General features: G+C 46.8%; 2 protein-coding genes across 6 annotated transcripts in view; both read left to right on the top strand.

Annotated features, from left to right (window-relative positions):
- Positions 1-17,578, top strand: part of CBX7 (chromobox 7) — a 21,215-nt gene continuing 3,637 nt past the window's right edge. For 2 of the 5 annotated variants that reach the window (XM_074578774.1, XM_074578766.1), the window contains exons 1-5: positions 10-269; positions 1,663-1,706; positions 5,772-5,837; positions 6,370-6,436; positions 7,032-7,371. In XM_074578774.1, the coding sequence (XP_074434875.1) occupies positions 201-269; positions 1,663-1,706; positions 5,772-5,837; positions 6,370-6,436; positions 7,032-7,371 (586 nt within the window). In that variant the 5' untranslated portion in view covers positions 10-200. Of the gene's footprint in view, positions 270-1,662; positions 1,707-5,771; positions 5,838-6,369; positions 6,437-7,031; positions 7,372-9,443; positions 16,579-17,578 lie in introns of those variants that run through there. The other 3 variants (XM_074578745.1, XM_074578753.1, XR_012585959.1) reach the window with 3 other exon arrangements.
- CBX6 (chromobox 6) overlaps positions 10,034-17,578 on the top strand; it is a 25,279-nt gene continuing 17,734 nt past the window's right edge. The window contains exon 1 of the mRNA XM_074578689.1: positions 10,034-10,165. The gene's annotated coding sequence lies outside the window, so the exon portion shown is untranslated. The remainder of the gene's footprint in view (positions 10,166-17,578) is intronic.

The raw sequence follows: 17,578 nt of genomic DNA on the forward strand, positions 1-17,578 counted from the left end.
GCGCGCGAGGGGGGCGTGTGAGGGGGAGCGGCGGGTAACGGCCGCCAGCGGGCAACGGCCGCCGCCGCGGGAGGCAGCCCCGCTCGGCCACCCTCCCTCCGCCTTGCGACCGGCCGGGTCCCCCCCTCCTCAATCCCCAGCACCCCTCACTCCCTCCACCACCGGTCGCGGGGGCCGCTGGTGCTCGTCCCGGCCGCTGCATGGAGCTGTCGGCCATCGGGGAGCAGGTGTTCGCGGTGGAGAGCATCCGCAAGAAGCGCGTGCGGAAGGTGGGCTGCGGCGGAAAAAAAGGGGAGGGGGGCAGCGGGATAACACACACACACACACACACACACACACACACACCCCGTCCCTCCCGCAAGCGCGGAGTAACGGTCTGGCGGTGGGGAGGGGGCGGCGGCAGCAGCGGCGGCGGCACCTGCCTGGGGCCCGCGGGGGAGGGACGCGCGTGTTGGCGGGAGTTGATCGCGGGGTGGGTGTGTGGGTGCTTGCCGGGGGGGGTGTCTCCGTGGGTGAGGTTCTGTGTCTGTGTGTCACTGCAAGGGGGGGTGTCATTGCACGGCGGGGGCGGGGGGGTGGTGGTATTCAGTTTCTGCAAAAATCAGTGGCAGCAAACCGGAGGGTTTGGGAAGGTTTGGCAGCCGGATCGGTGACTTAGTTTCCCCACGGGTGAAAACGCTCTGCCTCCCCACAGGGAGGGTGAAGCTGTAAACACGCACCGTGTAGATGTCCTCACGGGGCGGGGGGGGGGGAAAGTTCCTTACAGGGCAGCGTCTTCGCACATTGGGAAGCTGATGAGCCCCCCATGAGGAAAAGGAAACTGTTCCCCCCGGCTCATGTACCCCAGTGCTTTGCTGTGCTGTCCTGCGAAGGTGTCCCCAGCTGCAAGAGTGGCACTTCGAGGGGTGGTCATCCTGCACACACAAAGGCCTCTGCCGTGCTTTGGGAAGTGCTTAACAAGTCCCTCAGTATCATGCTAAATATTTTGATAGTTATGCACATTCCTCGTGGAGCCCTCGAACATGATTTTCAATCACTACTCTTCTTTTTTGCTTTTTTTGTTCTTTTTAAATCTTGTCCTTAGAGTGAACAAATAAATGGATAACTGAACTTCAGCTGTGAGCTGCTGTCTGCTTGGGTCAAAAGGTTGAGTGGCTGTGATGGACTGTGATGTGTTTGAGTAAAGCGTGTAGCAACTGGAAGGGAACATGCCGAAGAGGCAATTCATGGGTTCTGAAATACTGTATTTCTTGTCTCTGCTTAAAAAAAAAATAAATTCTTCTGACACTTGCTCCTGGCATACATCTCCCTCTCGTGTTTATGCATGCTGACTTCTTGTAGGATTGCCTGTAAATGCAGGAGTGGTTGTAGTCTTGCTCTCCAGTTGGCTTTTGGGCTTCTGCCTGCTAGGCTTCTGCAAAGATATGATCCCAAGCTGATGGTATTTCAAGCACTCTTAAATACCCCTGCGTGCCTCTTTTCTGGGGAAAAAAGTATAGCAAGTGTAGTTGAATAAGGAAGTGGCTTTGTTTTGAAAATAAGGTGATGGGAAATGAGCTTTTCAGTTGCAGAATTCAGTCTGTTGATTGGTTGCATCTCTTACTGTAGCCCATATTTGGTTGTGGAGTTCACCTGTTTTCTTCTTCCTTTTTCCGCCCTTAGGGTAAAGTAGAATACCTGGTGAAGTGGAAAGGATGGCCCCCAAAGTAAGTTCTGTTTTACTTGTCTCTTACTCTTTTTCTTTAATATTCAGTAATAGCTTACATTGTATCTCTGCAACCGAGCATCTCATTCTTAATGGGTAACCTTTTCTGCCTCATTCAAACAACGATAAACAAAAACAAAGAGCCACAAACCAAAACCAAATCTATTTCGAGACAGGCAGTTGAGGGATACAAACCGTGTACCAATCTGTTCTCACTGGGTTTTGCCACCACTGAAATATTCCATTGAGATGCTTTCTAGATACAAATGTTTTAAAATTCATTATGAGTTCAGCAGGGAACCCTGATTCTTCTGAACTTGGAAATGCTCCTGCTTTTCTGAGTCAGCATGAAGGTGGCCCCACATTATTTTTAGGGCTATATGCAGCCTTTTAAAATAGGAAACAAGTTGATGGTCTTGTCTTGTTGTTTTACTGCTTTCCCTCTGCAATTCACAAACGGAAAGGGGCAATGTTTCAGATGTATTGATTGTAGCCAAATGCAGGTGATCTTTGTCCCTTGAAAATTACCGCCATGCCTTTGTTTCCTTGTCCTAAACCTTCTATTATTTTGAGCGCCTTTTCTGCTTTTGCTTTGGTCACTATGTTGCAAAAAGGGGAAAATATTTTTTTTATTGCAGTATTGCTGTGCACTGCGTACAGATACTTCTTTTATTAAAATGCATCTGCCTCTGAAGAAGAGTGATTGCTCTGTGCCTAAACAGTCAGTAGAATGCTTTGAGATTAAAAGGATTAGGTAACTGGAGAATATTACTATGTTAGCTAGCAGTCCAGCTAGCTGGCCAACCCATATGGGGACCTGTCTTTGCTTTCCTGTTTGTAACTCTGCGTGTGTACATACACAGTGTGTGTGGGTATGACTACCTTACATGTGCAGTTGCACTGCATGTTGCTAAGCAAAGGCGGGCTGCTTTACTGGTTTCATCCCTGCAGTTGGAAAGTGGGGCCTGCTAAAATGGTTATGACAGATTGTACCCAGTGTCCAAGAAGTTGAAATGTGTTCCTGTGTGCCTAATCCTTGTGCGTAATCCTTGTGCTTATAGGGCGTGTGTGAATATAAGCAGCTTCCCCTCTCTGGTGGTAGTGGGAGAGGGTGACTTTGTTCTTGACTATAAGTTCTGCTGTCAAAGTGTCACCTTGCACACTTGTTGCGTACCAGTTGCCATGTACTGTGGGTCAGTTCTTGGACCGTTTCAGCCTCCTAAGTAGCCAAGCCTAATTTAATAGCTGGTAGAGGTTGGGAAATGTATTTGTAGCCTGTGAGGCACCATCCCCTTTTGGCCAGAATACTGATGTTTATCCCATTCTCCTTTCAACAAATGCATTGAGGTCCTTCTCTTGTAAAGACACTTGCCAAGAAGGTGGGCTGAGGCATGGTGTAATGTTTCCTTGGACAGAGCAGCCCTTATTCTTACTGCTGCCTTTCCTTGCCCTGCGCCTTGGAACTCTGGGGGAGCCAGAAACTCTCCTTTGGGAATTAAAAGCATAGCCCTCTGCCCAGGGAGCAAGGGTATGTTAGGGTTCCCTTCTTTTGGTGCTGTGACATGTCCAAACACCTTCCCTCTTCCCCCAAGCCCCAAATCTGAAAGGTACTGATTTTCTTTCTTTTTTTTTTTTTTTCCTTCCCCTTCCATTTTAACTGTTCACTCGGTTGTTTGAGTTGCATAAAACCAAGATGCTTTGAGCATTGAAGACACTTTCATCCTGCTAGCAGTCTCTGTTCCTTGTTTCTAAACATACATATGCCTGTGATGGCATGCAGCACTACAAGCTGTTTGCTTCCAACATATTGCATATCCTCATCCCATTTCATATTTCTCTTCATTCCCTTCCCCAACATTGTCACATTGCTCTTTGTAATCTCTGCACCAGTTATCCCATCATTCCCATCAGAGGCTTCGCGGAAGGGAATAAGGATGGGTCAGTAGTTTGTTGCTTTCCCACGTAATTGGTATTTCACTTTTTTTTTCTTTTTAATTAAAAATTCTTATTAATGCGGCACGTCTGATTTCTGGATTGTACTGCTGGAGTCAGGGAATGGAGGAGTTACAATCTGATTCTAGCTACAAGCTTGTTTACAACTTGTGTTGGAGTTAAGAGGGGAGGGGGAAGAGGAGGAGTAGAAGGAGGGGGAAGGAAGATCATATGATCTATGTTTTCCAGAGTGCCTGCTCTCTGCAGTTCTGCTGCAGCCTGGGCTGTGTGTACCCATATATATAGCTCTGTGTGTGTGCGCGCATGCGTGCGCATTGCAAACTGAACCATGTTTTTTTTTATATGCAGTGTTTTGCCACTGCAGCGAAGCCAGAAACTAAGCTGCAGAGAAAAAGGCAACACCCACCAGGATTTTTTAAAAGCAAATCCCCTTTATTCTCCTGCCCATGAAAAGCAATCAAATGTCTCTTTTCCCTCACCTTGTGTTATTATTTTTCTTAAATTTGTAGAACGAGTGCCAGAATCCCTGCAGCTGGGAGGAAACCTTCCTCTCTTCAAACAGCATCTTGGCTTTGACAGCTCACAGTCAGGTTGCTGCAGGAGGCTTAAGCAAAGGAGGGAGGGTGGGAGGGATCAGCTGGTTACGAAGACATGTCTGTTCTTAACTCTCTGATGTACAGTGCACCTTGGGATATCTGAATTTTATATTTTTGTTTCTCCCTTTTGTAAAAGAATTGTACTTTCATTTCTAGAACCATTCTCCAGGAATGCTCATGTATTTCAATACCTTTCTTCTGTCTAATGGAGAGATGAAAGGGAAAAGCGTTCCCAAACCACCTCCCCTGTGTACATATATGCATGTATCACGTGCCCTCATGTGCAGCCCTTGCTTCATCCAGAAATGTAAACAGCCTAAAATGCTTTCCCACTGCTTAAAGGCACCGATAAAAATGCAGCTTTGCCACCAGCACGTGGCTTCTCTCTGGTCCTTCTCCCCAGGGTCTGGGAGCAGCTCTGCCTCCAGGCCCTGGACCTTGCATTCCAGGAAAATTAATGTTCTGAGGCATCAGGGTTTTCAGACTTGCTCTCTTGCCTTTGAGTTTGTATGGTAGAGACATGCCACCCACCTTTTCTGGGCAGACATGACCTCTTAGAAGCAAACATGCCAAAAGGACTACCTTGTGAATATTTCACCTTCCACAGTGGAAGTTTTCTCCCTGGTATTAAGTGCTGCTGTGCACTTTGGGAACCGGATTTGGCATTGTTTGCTGAGTGGGTTCAGCCCATTCCTGAGCATCCATCTGACTCCTATCATAGCTGTCTGGCAATCGAGGAGGGAGATGGGGCAGTGAGTGACACTGTTCATAGGCTACCTTCAGAGCATCAGGCTTATTTTGAGTTGTTGAGGTAGCCCTGACCACAATGCAGATGGGTTCCTCCTGCACTGGTACAGAAATACTGATGACCTCTGCTAGATAGAAATAACCTGCAGGGGGAGTCGAGCAAAAGGAGGAATAGTTGGAAAGTTGCCATTAACTTGCCTCAGGGCCCAGGTCTAAACATGTTTAGTTGAATGGCATCAGTGGAGAAAAATTAAACTCTTCTTAAATGAGTACTTTCAGCTCCAGTGATTAGAGGTAATTAATAATGCAGGTGAGAAAGCATACTTACTCTTTGAGCACTCTAAATTAAGAGAGACCTATTTTTCTGAAAGCTGTATCAGATCACGTCTCATTGTTGCATGGGGTTTGTTGGGTTTGAGGGAGTGCTGCAGATGAGACCTGTTTAGGCATTGACTTAAAATCAGTTTGTAAGTGTCTGCACAGGCTTTGCAAACAGCATGGAGGGGGCCCTGGGGAGAAAAGCCTTCCCTGTTTTCCTGTAAAGAGCTGCTTGACGCTTGGCCCTGCCTGTTTTGGGAAGGGGAGATGGTGTCTGCAGGAAGTTGGGGAGGGAATGGCTGGGATTCCTCAGAGCTCTCGCAACGTTGTGGCAGGCCCCACTGACCCTTGTGAAGACAGTATCCAGGGCCTCAGCTTACTGGTAGCGGGCCTGCAGAGAGAATGTTTCATTAAAGTATTGTTTACTTTATATTCCTTATGTTTTTCTTCAGATACAGCACATGGGAGCCAGAGGATCACATCTTGGACCCTCGCCTGGTAGTAGCTTATGAAGAAAAGTAAGGGCGCATGTTCTTTCTCTCCTTGGACACAGGAAAAGGAACTAGTGTCTTTATTTCATAGTGTGCATAAAGTTGTCCTGTTGTCCCTACTTCAATCAAAGATGAGATGTGTAGCAATGAATCCTGCTTGATCTCTGTACCCTGGTGTTGGCTGAGGAAGACAAGAGAGGGTTAAAGCAGCTTTGGTTGGCACTGTTCAGGAAATGAGGCCAAGAAGAAGCAGCATTGAGCCAAAGAGCAATCAGTCTCAGGTTTTAGTCAGGTCCAGGGCTGGACTGGAGTGATGCAAGGTGATAAGTTTCTCTAACCCATCCTTGATCAGCTGAGTCAGAGAAATTCCCATATTCCCTTATTGCAAGGCTTTCACTCTTACAAGAAGCAATTCTGGGATGTTTTCCAAGCCCACACTGATTGCCATTGGGTTTTAATGAAGGAAATGAGGGAGCCGTGCTGCGAAAGATAGAAGTCCCCACTAGGTTTTGTGCCATGGTATTTAGTACTCAGTTTGATTTGTGTTCCTCTTTCACAGGGAAGAGAGAGACCGTGCATCAGGGTACAGGAAAAGAGGCCCCAAACCAAAGCGCCTCCTACTGCAGGTAGCCTCTTGCTCTTCTGTGTATTTCTAACTCATTAGCTGCTGTGCTGCTCCTCTGCTCACAGGGAGGTGGAAACTGTCCGTTGCTGTTGCATGGACAAAATCGGAAGCAACAAGCTAACACATCAACATGAAAACAGCGGGTAGGCAGATAGTTTTAACCTGTTACCTGAAGAGCCAGCTAACTTGTCTTTAAAAAAGCAAAACAAAACAAAAAAACCCAAACCAACAACAGCTCTTGCTCTCTGAACTTTGGGTTTGGGTGGTTGCAGGTTAGCTGGTTTGCCTGCTGTTTTAATTTCATGTTGGGCTTGGACTTTCCATCATGTAAAAGGCAGCCACTGGTTGGAAGTGGAGTTCCAGCGCTCTGACTGTGGCCGAGCAAAGTTGCCAATCCTAGGAAGCACGTATTAGGAAGAGCTTAGATGGCAGTTGAAGAGGTGAGGGAAACAGTGTTGTAGAAGCAGAACATCTCATCCTAGCTCATCTAGATATTCAGGGACTGAACAAAGAACAGCTTCCTGGCTTCCAGGTGGGAGCCTTGACTGTATTATCAGATTTATGCGCTGACCCTTACTGCATTGGTGTCTTGGCAGCGGCTGTATGGCATGGACTTGAGGAGTGCCCACAAGGGAAAGGAGAAGCTCTGTTTCTCTCTTGCGCGGAGGTTTGGAGGAGGAGACAGTAGCCTGCCAGGGGCCAAGCCAGGGCAGGCAGAGTTCTCGGAGAAGACTGGGGGAGCAGTCCTGCCATTCTCTCTCCGGAAGCAACGCAAAAACCAGAAGTACCTGCGACTGTCGAGGAAGAAGTTCCCCCGCATGACAAGCCTGGAAAGCCGAAACTGCAGGCATGAATTCTTCCTGAATGATGCAGTGGGTCTGGAGGCCAGGCAGGACCACGAGGACTGGGAGGCCGTGCAGCACACCAGCAAAGAAGGTAAGGTCAGACACCTCTTGGCTGTGAAGTTGTGGAGCATGCGAAGGATGCACTGCATGCTTCCTCATTGCTTGCCTCATTCTAGCATTGTGATTTAGATCAGGTCCTCAGAGCCGCCCTCCTGGCTCACATCGTGGCTGTCTTGTCTGCAAGTTCCTTTCTTGTTTGGATGAATAGCACAGATTAATCTGCTTTTTTGGTGCTGTTGCCTCTCGTAGTCTTATATAAGTGATGTCCCTTCCAGTGTTAGAAAACATGTGGAAGATATTGCGAGTTACTCCCTTCTTACCGTTTCCTCCCAGCAGAGGTGACATGCAGGTCTGATAGTGGTGAACTCTGCCTCTGTCCGCATATCCACACGTGTTCAGCCTGCTGCTCTGCTAAAAGGAGCTTGGCTGGCAGTGGACAAGCTTGGACACCAGCACTTCTCTCATAGTGCTGCTCTGAGGACCATACAAGAATGCCGCTAGGAAACCATAGTGCATTCTTCTGCCCCCTCCTTCCCTTTTCTCTCCACACCCCACATCCTCTAAAGTCTCGTGCTACAGAGCTATGTGAGAGGGGGATGAGAGACACGAAGTGAGGATGGTAACTCCTGCCTGATTGCACTGAGTAGGCAGGATGAGTGTAGGCATGGGAGATGTCCAAGCACATTTGGTATTTTGGGGAAGGATACCAGCATCTTGTGCAGGAGGGCTGTGGGATGTGCGTGTTGCTCTGAGTTACCAGGGAAACTCTATCCCTGCATTATTAGAGCTTCTGAAGGCGTAGCTTTCCTGAGGAGTGGAAAACCAGGGCTTGTGCTGATTGTAGTAGCTAAGGGAATCCTATTACTCCTTGCTAGGAGTAAGCTGTTAGCCAGGCTGGATTAGGCAAGATTTGGGGGAGAGGGCTGTGTTCTGGGAGTCAACGCTATCCCCTCCTTTTTGAGAGGGACTTGAATAGCAGCCAAAATCCAGGGAGGCAGCAATGGGGATAGCGAAGGAACCCAGTGTTGCATCCTGGTAATGGGCACGTATGGGGCTGTCCTCCCCCTAAAAACATTAGGCTCTAAAGTGCTTGAGGATCAGAAGAGTGAATGGCACTACAGAAATGTGAAAATGTTTTTGTTCTCCCCTTGACATGCTGCCTGCATGGAATTGCAGTTATTGTTAGAGGGGATTGGACTCCTTCTGAGGTGAAAGTAGGCACCCCAGGTATTTGAGAAAGAGGACAGGAAATACACTCTTAAGGGTGTATTGTTCCTTGCCCAGGTTGGGACAAGATATATAATACAGGTATAGTGACAGTGAGAGGGTATGTTTTCCTTTCTCTGTGTATTTTTGTGGCTGTCTCTGGGGATTGGGGGGGAAGTGAGGCTTTGGGTGGCAGAGGGACTGATAATTATTCTTACAGTGAGAAAGTGCAGGGACCCTTGATTTTTCTTGTATGGAGCCATTGGTGAGCAAAGAAAGGATATGAGAAAGGGAGAGCAGCCTCTCAATGAAGCATTATTGATGGATTTTTGAGAGAATTGCACCCAGGCTGTGTCGCAGGTGCAGTACAAGGAAGACTCTCCATTTTGGATCCCTTTGACTCCCGTAGGAGTGTCTGAAAAGCGTGTGTAAGAGTTTGATTTTTGACTTTTCAGCAGGGTAGAGCATTTACAAGCAGCTGAGTTCACAGCTGGATGAGTGTGCTTTGCTGATACAGAACCAAATTAGGCGCTGAGATGGGGTAAGAGGTATCAGGGAATTGTGGATAATTAGATGAGCCGGGTGTTGTTACAGGGTCCTTTGACCACTGTGTAGCCTGCTCCAATGCCAGTGTGTGTCTGGACACCTTTGCTACTTTTTCCTTTTCCCATTATATTCTGCAGTGATCCTCCATTTTTCCTTAGCCTCTTGAGGGGAGGACTTGCCCATGGTCTTTCTTGCCTTGTATGTGCAGACTCAGTACCGGCTGATTTCACCCACTGTTTGTCAGAAAGCAGGACCCTTTTCCATACTTCCCTTCCCTTGCTTCTTCCTCCTTTCTTCTCCTTCAACCTCTCTCTCTCACTAACATGCTTTTATCTGCCTCTCCTTCTGCAGCAGATGTGGATGGCAGCCTCCCTTGGATTCCCACTGTGCCCCCCAGTGAAGTGACAGTGACGGACATCACGGCAAACTCCATTACCGTCACTTTCAGAGAAGCACAAGTGGCTGAGGGCTTCTTCCGAGACCGGAGTGCGCAGTTCTGAATCTCTGTTTTCAGTGCTCCCCAAAACTAGTGCTTTTAGGGTGGGGCTAGGGAAGGGTTATTTTATCCCTTGAGAAAAAAAAATCCAAAATGTCTCCTCTTAAAATGTTTACAGACACCTTTTTTTTTTTCTTCTCTGCTGTTTTCCCCTTTCAGATACGCAAAAAAGGGCAGTGTAGGGGGCGTGTGTTTGTCATTGCTTTGTCCATCTGAAAAACTGACAGCCCTTTCCCTGGCAAAGACTCCCCTCCTAGATGTGAAAGCAGCAAGCTGAACAATTCCCCTTTTATCCTGTTAAGTGGCAGCAGCTGCATTTGTGGGGAGAGGGCATGTGGAGGTGGAGAGAGAGCTGTATCTCTAGCCTGCTGCCTTGTTCTGCAATTGATATCCCTTGGATAAAGATACTTCTCTGTGCATTGCTCTTCCCACCTTCCTCCTCCCTCTCTTCCTGCAGCAGTGAGAGGTGATTGAGCCTACCTGTGTAGATAACTCCAGCCTGTTAAGACTTTCTCTCCAGTGCTGTTTTCCCTGTGGCCTGCTGTCAGGACTTCAGAACCGTTTTTGCCTGCCTGTGGTAAGTCAGTCTTTGCAGCACGGGTCCGTATAGACAGCAGAGGTTTCTCCCTTTGATTGTTGATCATGCAGAAAGACTGAAATGCATCTCTGAAATCTACATTGATGACGTAAATTCAATTTGCCCTCATTAAAAGCTCAAACCCAGAGCAGTTGAGACATACCATTCTGTATATGCTAAACGGGATTTCCAGGCTAGGCTCGGCTCGGCTGTGTGAGGAATGCACTACGGAAAGTGGGGTGTTCTTACCCTTTGCCAAATTCAGTATTAATAACAAATGCTGCCCTGAATCTGTGGTAATAAGTTGGTTGAAAACTGACTCCTCTCCCCTGGGAGGAGGGGCTGATAGAACAACTGAAGCATTGCCTGTCACTGCAAAGATATCCAAGATGCTGGCACAGGCCCAGGACACAGGAATTGGACAGAACTGAGCTAGGAATGGACCTTGATTAGCAGCAAATTCTGTTCTTGGATCCCATCGAGAGATCCAAGGTAAACAACATGTGGGGAAGGCATGCATTAGATTTGAGGAGGGGAAAAAAATTCTTAATTCTTAGCAATGAGAATTCTTGGATTGTACTGCCTGAGTAATATTCTTCCGTGATGCCAGTCTCCTCACAGTATCTGTGATCCTGTACTACTTTACTGATGGGAACTTCCCCTTGGAAGGCTTAAAAATCTTTGCCAAGGAAAGTGGTCTGCATTTCAATAGACCCTGTCTGATCTTGCACTTAAAAATGCCTTGTGCTGGACTGCCTGTGACACTTTGAGGTTTTTGAAGAATTGCTGTATTTTGAGTTGGTAGTTTAGCATAGTATCTGTTCTTGCACATGCATGTTCTCTTCCATTTTTTAAAAGCAAATTTTATTTAAATAATGTAAAACTTTAAATATAGACCTTTTCCTATGGAAAGCAAGAAAGGTAAGCTAGAGTCTAAGGTCGGAACTGCAGGACAGAGTGCTGCAGGGTAACTTTGGCTACTGTCATGATTACTATCCTTAAATCCTTTGTTTCCTCTCCCTACCCCACCTGATGCATCTCCTACCTGCTGTACTTATTCTCAATGAAGCTACAAGCCTTCTAAGCTATGAGGTAAAGACACCTGTGGAAATCCTAAATATGTTCCTTTGAAAGGCTTGGCTGCTGACCTGTGGAATTTGGGAGCTCTGGGGCTTCTGGTCCTCCAAACATCTACTTTTTGCAAAGTACTTGGACTGCCCCTATGGTTTTTATTAAAAGCAGATTTTACCTAAGACAGGATATGGCAGCTCCATGTAGACTTAGGATTTCCCCTTCCATCTCAGAGCTGTTTGAGCAGGCCTGTCTTCCACTGCATCATAGCAGTTTCAGGATCACTGGGAAGATCTTGAATTTCTGGACTAACCTTTTGTCTTTCAAAAGAAGTGACATGGGAGTCTTTATTATGGAGAAATCTGAGAGGGTGAGAAGTGGAAACTAGGGGGAGGAAATTATGTGGTGGGAGGAAGAGTGAGTGGGAAAGAAGCTTGCAATAGCTAGCAAGGGCAAATTGATGAGGTAAGCGTACAGGCTCAGGATGTTTTTTGAACGTAGGTGTCCAGAGCGAGGCTTCTGAATCTGGAGGTGTACCGTATAAACAGGATCGCCCTCTTTTGCAGGATGTGGGGTCAGATGGCGTTGCCATCGTCACCCCCACACACACCCTCTTCCTGACACCTGCCAAATGTGCTGAATACCTGCATCTCTCTTTTCTTGTGACCCATGGACATGCCACATGGCTGAGTCCATTCTTGAGGGTTGTAGCAGGTTATGGTTGCAGAAGCTTAATATTTTAGTTTATTTTCTTAAAAGTCCTGAATTCTAGCTCATCCTGCTAAATCTTCATGGCATTTATAGGATCTGGCTTCTTTATTCTAAATGCAGCTCCTGCCACCTTTGTCCTGTCTTCATATCAGTGTACAAACACACCAAAAAAGCTTCCTATTTACTAAGGTTCCTGTCTTTGGCTGACATTGGAAGCAATACCAATCCTGCAGCAGGAAAGAGCTTGTCCTAATAAACTGTATTTCTGCTTTTCTGTCCACTCACCAGCTGAGACTTCTCAATGTTTTGTTTTGGCATTTCTCTTTAAGCATCTTTTCTTCCTCTTGCAATGGAGTTTTCAAAGACCTGTGGTGGTCTTTCTGAGAGGATCTACCCACAGCTTCGTATCTTAATAATTTTTTGGGTCAGGCTAGCTTGTTTTCTGCTGGTGACTAATCATCTCACTACACTTAGGGTTGAACAAAGTACCTGGCAACCATGCTGCTTTGTGTAGAGTCCAGTGAAGAGTTAACCCTTATCAGGTTAAGATGCAACAAGTTGCATATGCATGGGTTTGGTTTGTGTGTGTGAGGAGGAGTTTGTGGTAGGAAACCAAGCAGTTACTCTGTTAGTGTGGACTTTTTTTTTTTTTGACATTCATGTATTCTTGCTTATCTTAAAGATCTTTTTGAGAAGATTTTTCTCTTGGTCTTTTTAAAATGTTGCTCTGTTCCATATTGTCTGGTGTCATATCATTGTAAACTTCCTTGGTAGAGCTGGCCTTCAGGGACTTTAAAATTAGCTTTATTCCACTTCCACAGGTGTAGAGATGTATGGGGGTTTTACTTGTGATGGCAAGAGAGGTTGTCTGGGTTTACTTGTCTCTTCTTCCCAATACTGTCCATCTGCCAGTTCAACCCAAAATCTGAAAATTGCATTGGGACCTCTTGGGCTAACAAATCATGAAAATCAGATGCTGTGCTCGGAGCTTCGTTAAGCATTCTGTTTGATTAGAAGAGCCAGAATAGCATCCAGCTGAAGCTGAGTTTAATAATTCTATTTGAAGCACAAGCCGAGAATAGAAATGGGCTAACTCTCTCATACCTCCTTTGGCTCCATGGCTGTAAACAAGAAAAACAAACTTCAGCCAGTTGAAATTACTGAACTGTATGCAAGAAACAAACTTCTCGAAGAAGAACAGTTCTAACAGTCATTCTTAGAACTGTTTTGATGTGAGAACTTCCCAGCCACATTTGGAGGACAGAAGTTCTTATTCCATAGATCTTCTCACAGTGAACTGGTTGTATGTATGACAGGGCTGAGGGGCTTCATGAGATTGGAAAACCTTTATTGTTAACACTGTGGTTTAAAAAAAAAAAAAGGGGGGGAAAAGACTGCCTCTGTTCCTGGATGGTTCTAAACTAGATGCTATTGCTCTGTTATATAAGTGACACCTTGGAACAGAAAGTTTTAACTCATAAATAGTGGCATTAAGTAGCCTGGTAGCTCCTGCATGCTCCTTATTGTCTTGCATTTGCTTGGGGTCCCTTCTGCTTGTGAAGTCAGACCAAGGTGGGGTTTTGTTTTGTTTTTTTTTCTTTTTCAAGCAAGGCCAGGATATTATTGTGAGAACACCCAAAAGCAGTTTCATTTGCCAAAATAAGCCCAAATTTGTTAGTGAATTGACCCTTGCTTATGTTGGAGCCTCAGACAGAAAGAAGCTTATTGAGAAATGAATGGCTCTTTTTTGTTGTTAGTGTTGTGAAACTGTCCAGAATTGTTCTTCTGGTGTTTTGTGACTGAATGTATAAAATTGTTTGTTCACCTCACAGGGGGCCCTTGGCCCCAGTACTGTTTCCTGCTGTACACCAGCTAGTGCTGTTTGATGGTTTCACTGGAATAGAGAAGGGAGGCCTTGCACAGGTCAAAAAATAGGCAGGGTAGCTCATGCAAGACCCTTGGTGGTAGCCACAACAGAGGCTGGGGTGCGGAAGACAGCAGCGAGGGCTGTCAGCCACATCCATGTACTTGAGCGAAGCTAAATCTACTATCGCCTCTCCACCCCTTCCTCTCCTCTCAAGCTTTAAGTACGTGCTTTCTGAAGCAGAGAAAGTTCAAAAACCTCCTTTTCTAAAGCTAATTGGTATCTACCCATCTTCTGTTCCTCCCTTGCTTACCTGCAGCCTCGGAAGAAGAGGGCAGTGGGCCTTTCTAGGAAAATAGTAGCGACAGCTGCTTGTCCGGGAAGAGAAGGGAGGGAAGGAGTTGCCTCAGACTTGCTCTTGCTAGGCGGTTGAGGACAGGCCTCTGGGTGAGCTGGCAGAGAGTTGAGAGAAAAAGCATGTTAAAAATGCAAAGAACTTGTAATGGAGCTGATCCCTTGCATCAGTAGGTGGATGTCCCTCAGAGTTCTGAATGGGCCCCGCAGAGAAGAGATGGTCAGTGCTGCATTTATGTACCTGTCTTTTACCACTTGGGAAAGCAAGGGAGATGTGTACGTTAACAGCTCGCATAAGGTAACTTCTACATGGGAATGTATAGCATTGGCACATACGATAAAGGGAACGTGCTTTTGCCGTGCTTGTGTAAAACAGTTCTCTCCAAGGGCATGGTAAACTTGTTTTGAGACAGCAGCTTATGATCAAGAGACCATGTTGTCCTCTGCCTGCTGAACTTACTGTGCTTGCAGAGAAAGCATGAACCTTCTGGGTGTCGAACCACATGGATTCCACCCAAGCAGCTGGTCAAGATGGGAAGGCCTACAAAACAGCCCCAGGACAGTTGGAAGGAGAGAGAAGCAATCACTTAAAATTGAATTCAAACCCTTCAAATCCTTCCCTGTAACAAGCACTTCATGGAGTGATGACCCCTTTTTCTCTTCCAGCTCTCTTTCCCTTGCACCCTTAATTTCTTAAAGCACAGTGGCTTAGCAGGGAGCAGGTGGGAGATGATCCCTATTTAATTGGGAGTTGTAGAGAGGAGCAGAGCTCAGCGGGATCACGTAATGGCTGATGGGGAGAGATGGATTGCTACCAAGTTGGGATGGGGCAGAAGCTTTGCTGCCGAGATTGTTTCCATCTGGTGTGGGCTGCTCTGCAAGGATGCTGGGGGTTCTTGTCTGAAGCGCAGTGTGGATGACGTCTGAGAGCGCCAGTCGGATGTGGAAAGGGATAGCTCATAAGACTGTGCAGAACCTCTTATCACAGCTTATCTCGTTACTGGGGTAGCAGAGTTTTGACTGGGAGGGGGATTTTGGAGGAGGAGATGGAAAGCCTTTTTTTATTATTATTATTTTTTAACCAGAAAATGTAGTGTCAGCACAAAGAAGCTTTTTGCAAATCTGTCAAAATGTTAAGCAGCTTTTTTTTGCTTTTAAATCTGAAGTATGTTTTGAAGCACTTTGGAAATGCAAAGCACTAGGAGTGCTAACTACTCCTTATCGTCTGTCTAAAAGTGGCATTTGAAAAGCAAAAGATGTATCTGTTTCAGGCCGCTGGCTGCTCCTTATCATTTTTCCAGAGCTGCCACCCGGCCCTTTGCCTCCCTCCCAGGGCTGCAGGGGGAGCATGTTCCAAAGGAGGGCTCCCTAAGAGAGGAGAGGAGACCTGCGGAGTCCCTCGCTTGCCTTCAGGGTGCAGGTTGGTTTCTTCCCTCCCCACCTCCTTTTGTCTGAGGAAAGGGAAAAATGAAGTTGTGTTTCAGTTTGAGTGGTCCTAGTCTGGAACTACGACCACTTCTTCCAGCTCTGGAGACATCTTTATAGAGTTTCCTGTCTGAAAAAATTGCACCTTATTAGCTTAGCTGAGGAACGGGGAGATATCTGTCCTTCTGCAGGGAGTGGGGAGAGGAAGGGAGGGCGAACCAGGAGCTGTCTTCAATAGCTGCTGGATTTTTCCAGAGGCTGTTTCCTCACCTCATCTCCAACACAACAGCAACAAAAAAACTAAAATCATTTAGATGAAGCTTTTGTTCTGCGTATCTCAACAGCCGTTTGAGCAGGTCAAGATGAGAGAATCTTTCTTCCCTCACCTAGCCAGCTCTACAGCTGGGGGAACCCCAGTTCTCTCGCTGGGTTTTCAGCACCAACCTTTTCTCTCAGCGTACGCACATCATTTGGATTCTCTTGCACACTGACTCATCTAATTTGATACACTTCCCTTCTGCTGAGGGGGGGGGGAAGATGGGGGATGGGGTCAGTTAGAGGGGAGGGTCCCCGACTATTTTTGTCCTTGTCTCTTCAGTTGTTGCTGTTGTTCCTGTCAGCACGCTAGAGTATCTGAGTCTTTGCACACAGAAAGCTTCCTTTTGCACAGAATGAGCTTCTAGCTTTTGTACAGACTAATTGAATGTATCTGGGGGGGGGTGGGGTGGGGTGGTGGTGAACAGGGAGTAAACCAATTCCAAACAAACCAATCGGAGTATAATGCCTTTTCTGAGCGAGTATGTGCTGTGAAAAGGAGACTGTAATAGCAAAGGGAGGGCAGGCTCAAGTATAATTTGACACAAAGTGTGGTTTTATTTTTGTACTGATATGGATAAGAGACTGTACAGCATCTATTTATTTAGATGATTTATGTGGTAAATGTTGCAAACAAAATTATTAAAATATTAAATATGAGAACTGACATTTACCTAATGGTCTGTTTGTGTGGTCATTTACCTCCTCTTGCTTTAATTCTACAGCAGAGTTATTTTCTGCCAGTCACTTCTGTTGGTATAAACATGTGGCGTGGCTAGAAAAAGAATGGAAGATGTGTGTGCTTGCGCGAGAAAGGCCAGTAAAGAAGGATCGATGAAAAATGGAGCCTGCAAAAGGCTGTTTCTGACATTATTCATTACTTTGATTCGAGGAGGTTAGGTTTTTATTAATTTTTAACCCGCTGGGTAAGTTAAAGCTGTACAGAGGTGACCTGGGATGGTTGGTCTTTGATGGATTAGAATTTGAAGAGGAGAATGACGATGGCAGGGTGACTGCTGCTCTGGGTTAAGGGAGTTCTTGATGTCCTTGCACAATGCTGCGCTGGCGGGAGAGCACTGGTGTGCCCCATATCCTGCGTCTCTTGTGGGAACAGAGAAAATCTGAGGCGAGACCTGGGCTGCTAAACACGGACTGTGCTGGCTGCCAGTGGGGAAGCCCACCCTCCTCCAAGCCAAAGCCTCCAGTGGGATGGCCTGCAGGGCTTTCAAGGCGCTCCCTGGGGAGCACAGCAGCTCTTGGGTGGAGTTTGGCACCTGATTCACCGCAGGTAATGTGGGACTGGGCCGAGGAGCCCGAATCCTGGGACAGCTGATATTCTGCGGAGAGAATCCCAAATGTCATTTAGTCCCCTTTGGTTTCTAACTTGCTCCTGTCAAGGCGTGTGCTTCTTCATCCTCTGTGGAGGGGGAGGCTAGCTGTTAATCGAGGTACCTCAGCAAGCGAATGGGGCTGTCTGAGATGTCTCCAGTAGATGTAACATGGGGGTGAGCCCTGCATCCCAACGCAGCCATGACGTCAATCACAACAGCACATGGAGCAAAAGCGGAGGGGGTGTGTTTCCTGAGTCGGACGTGGCTCAAGGCAGCGTGGTTGGGTCTTGCCCGCATTACTGAAGTGCAGTCAGCGTGCTTGCCGTGAGCTGGGGAAGGCTG

This window comes from Larus michahellis, chromosome 1 (genome assembly GCF_964199755.1).
Source record: "Larus michahellis chromosome 1, bLarMic1.1, whole genome shotgun sequence".
NCBI lineage: Eukaryota > Metazoa > Chordata > Aves > Charadriiformes > Laridae > Larus > Larus michahellis.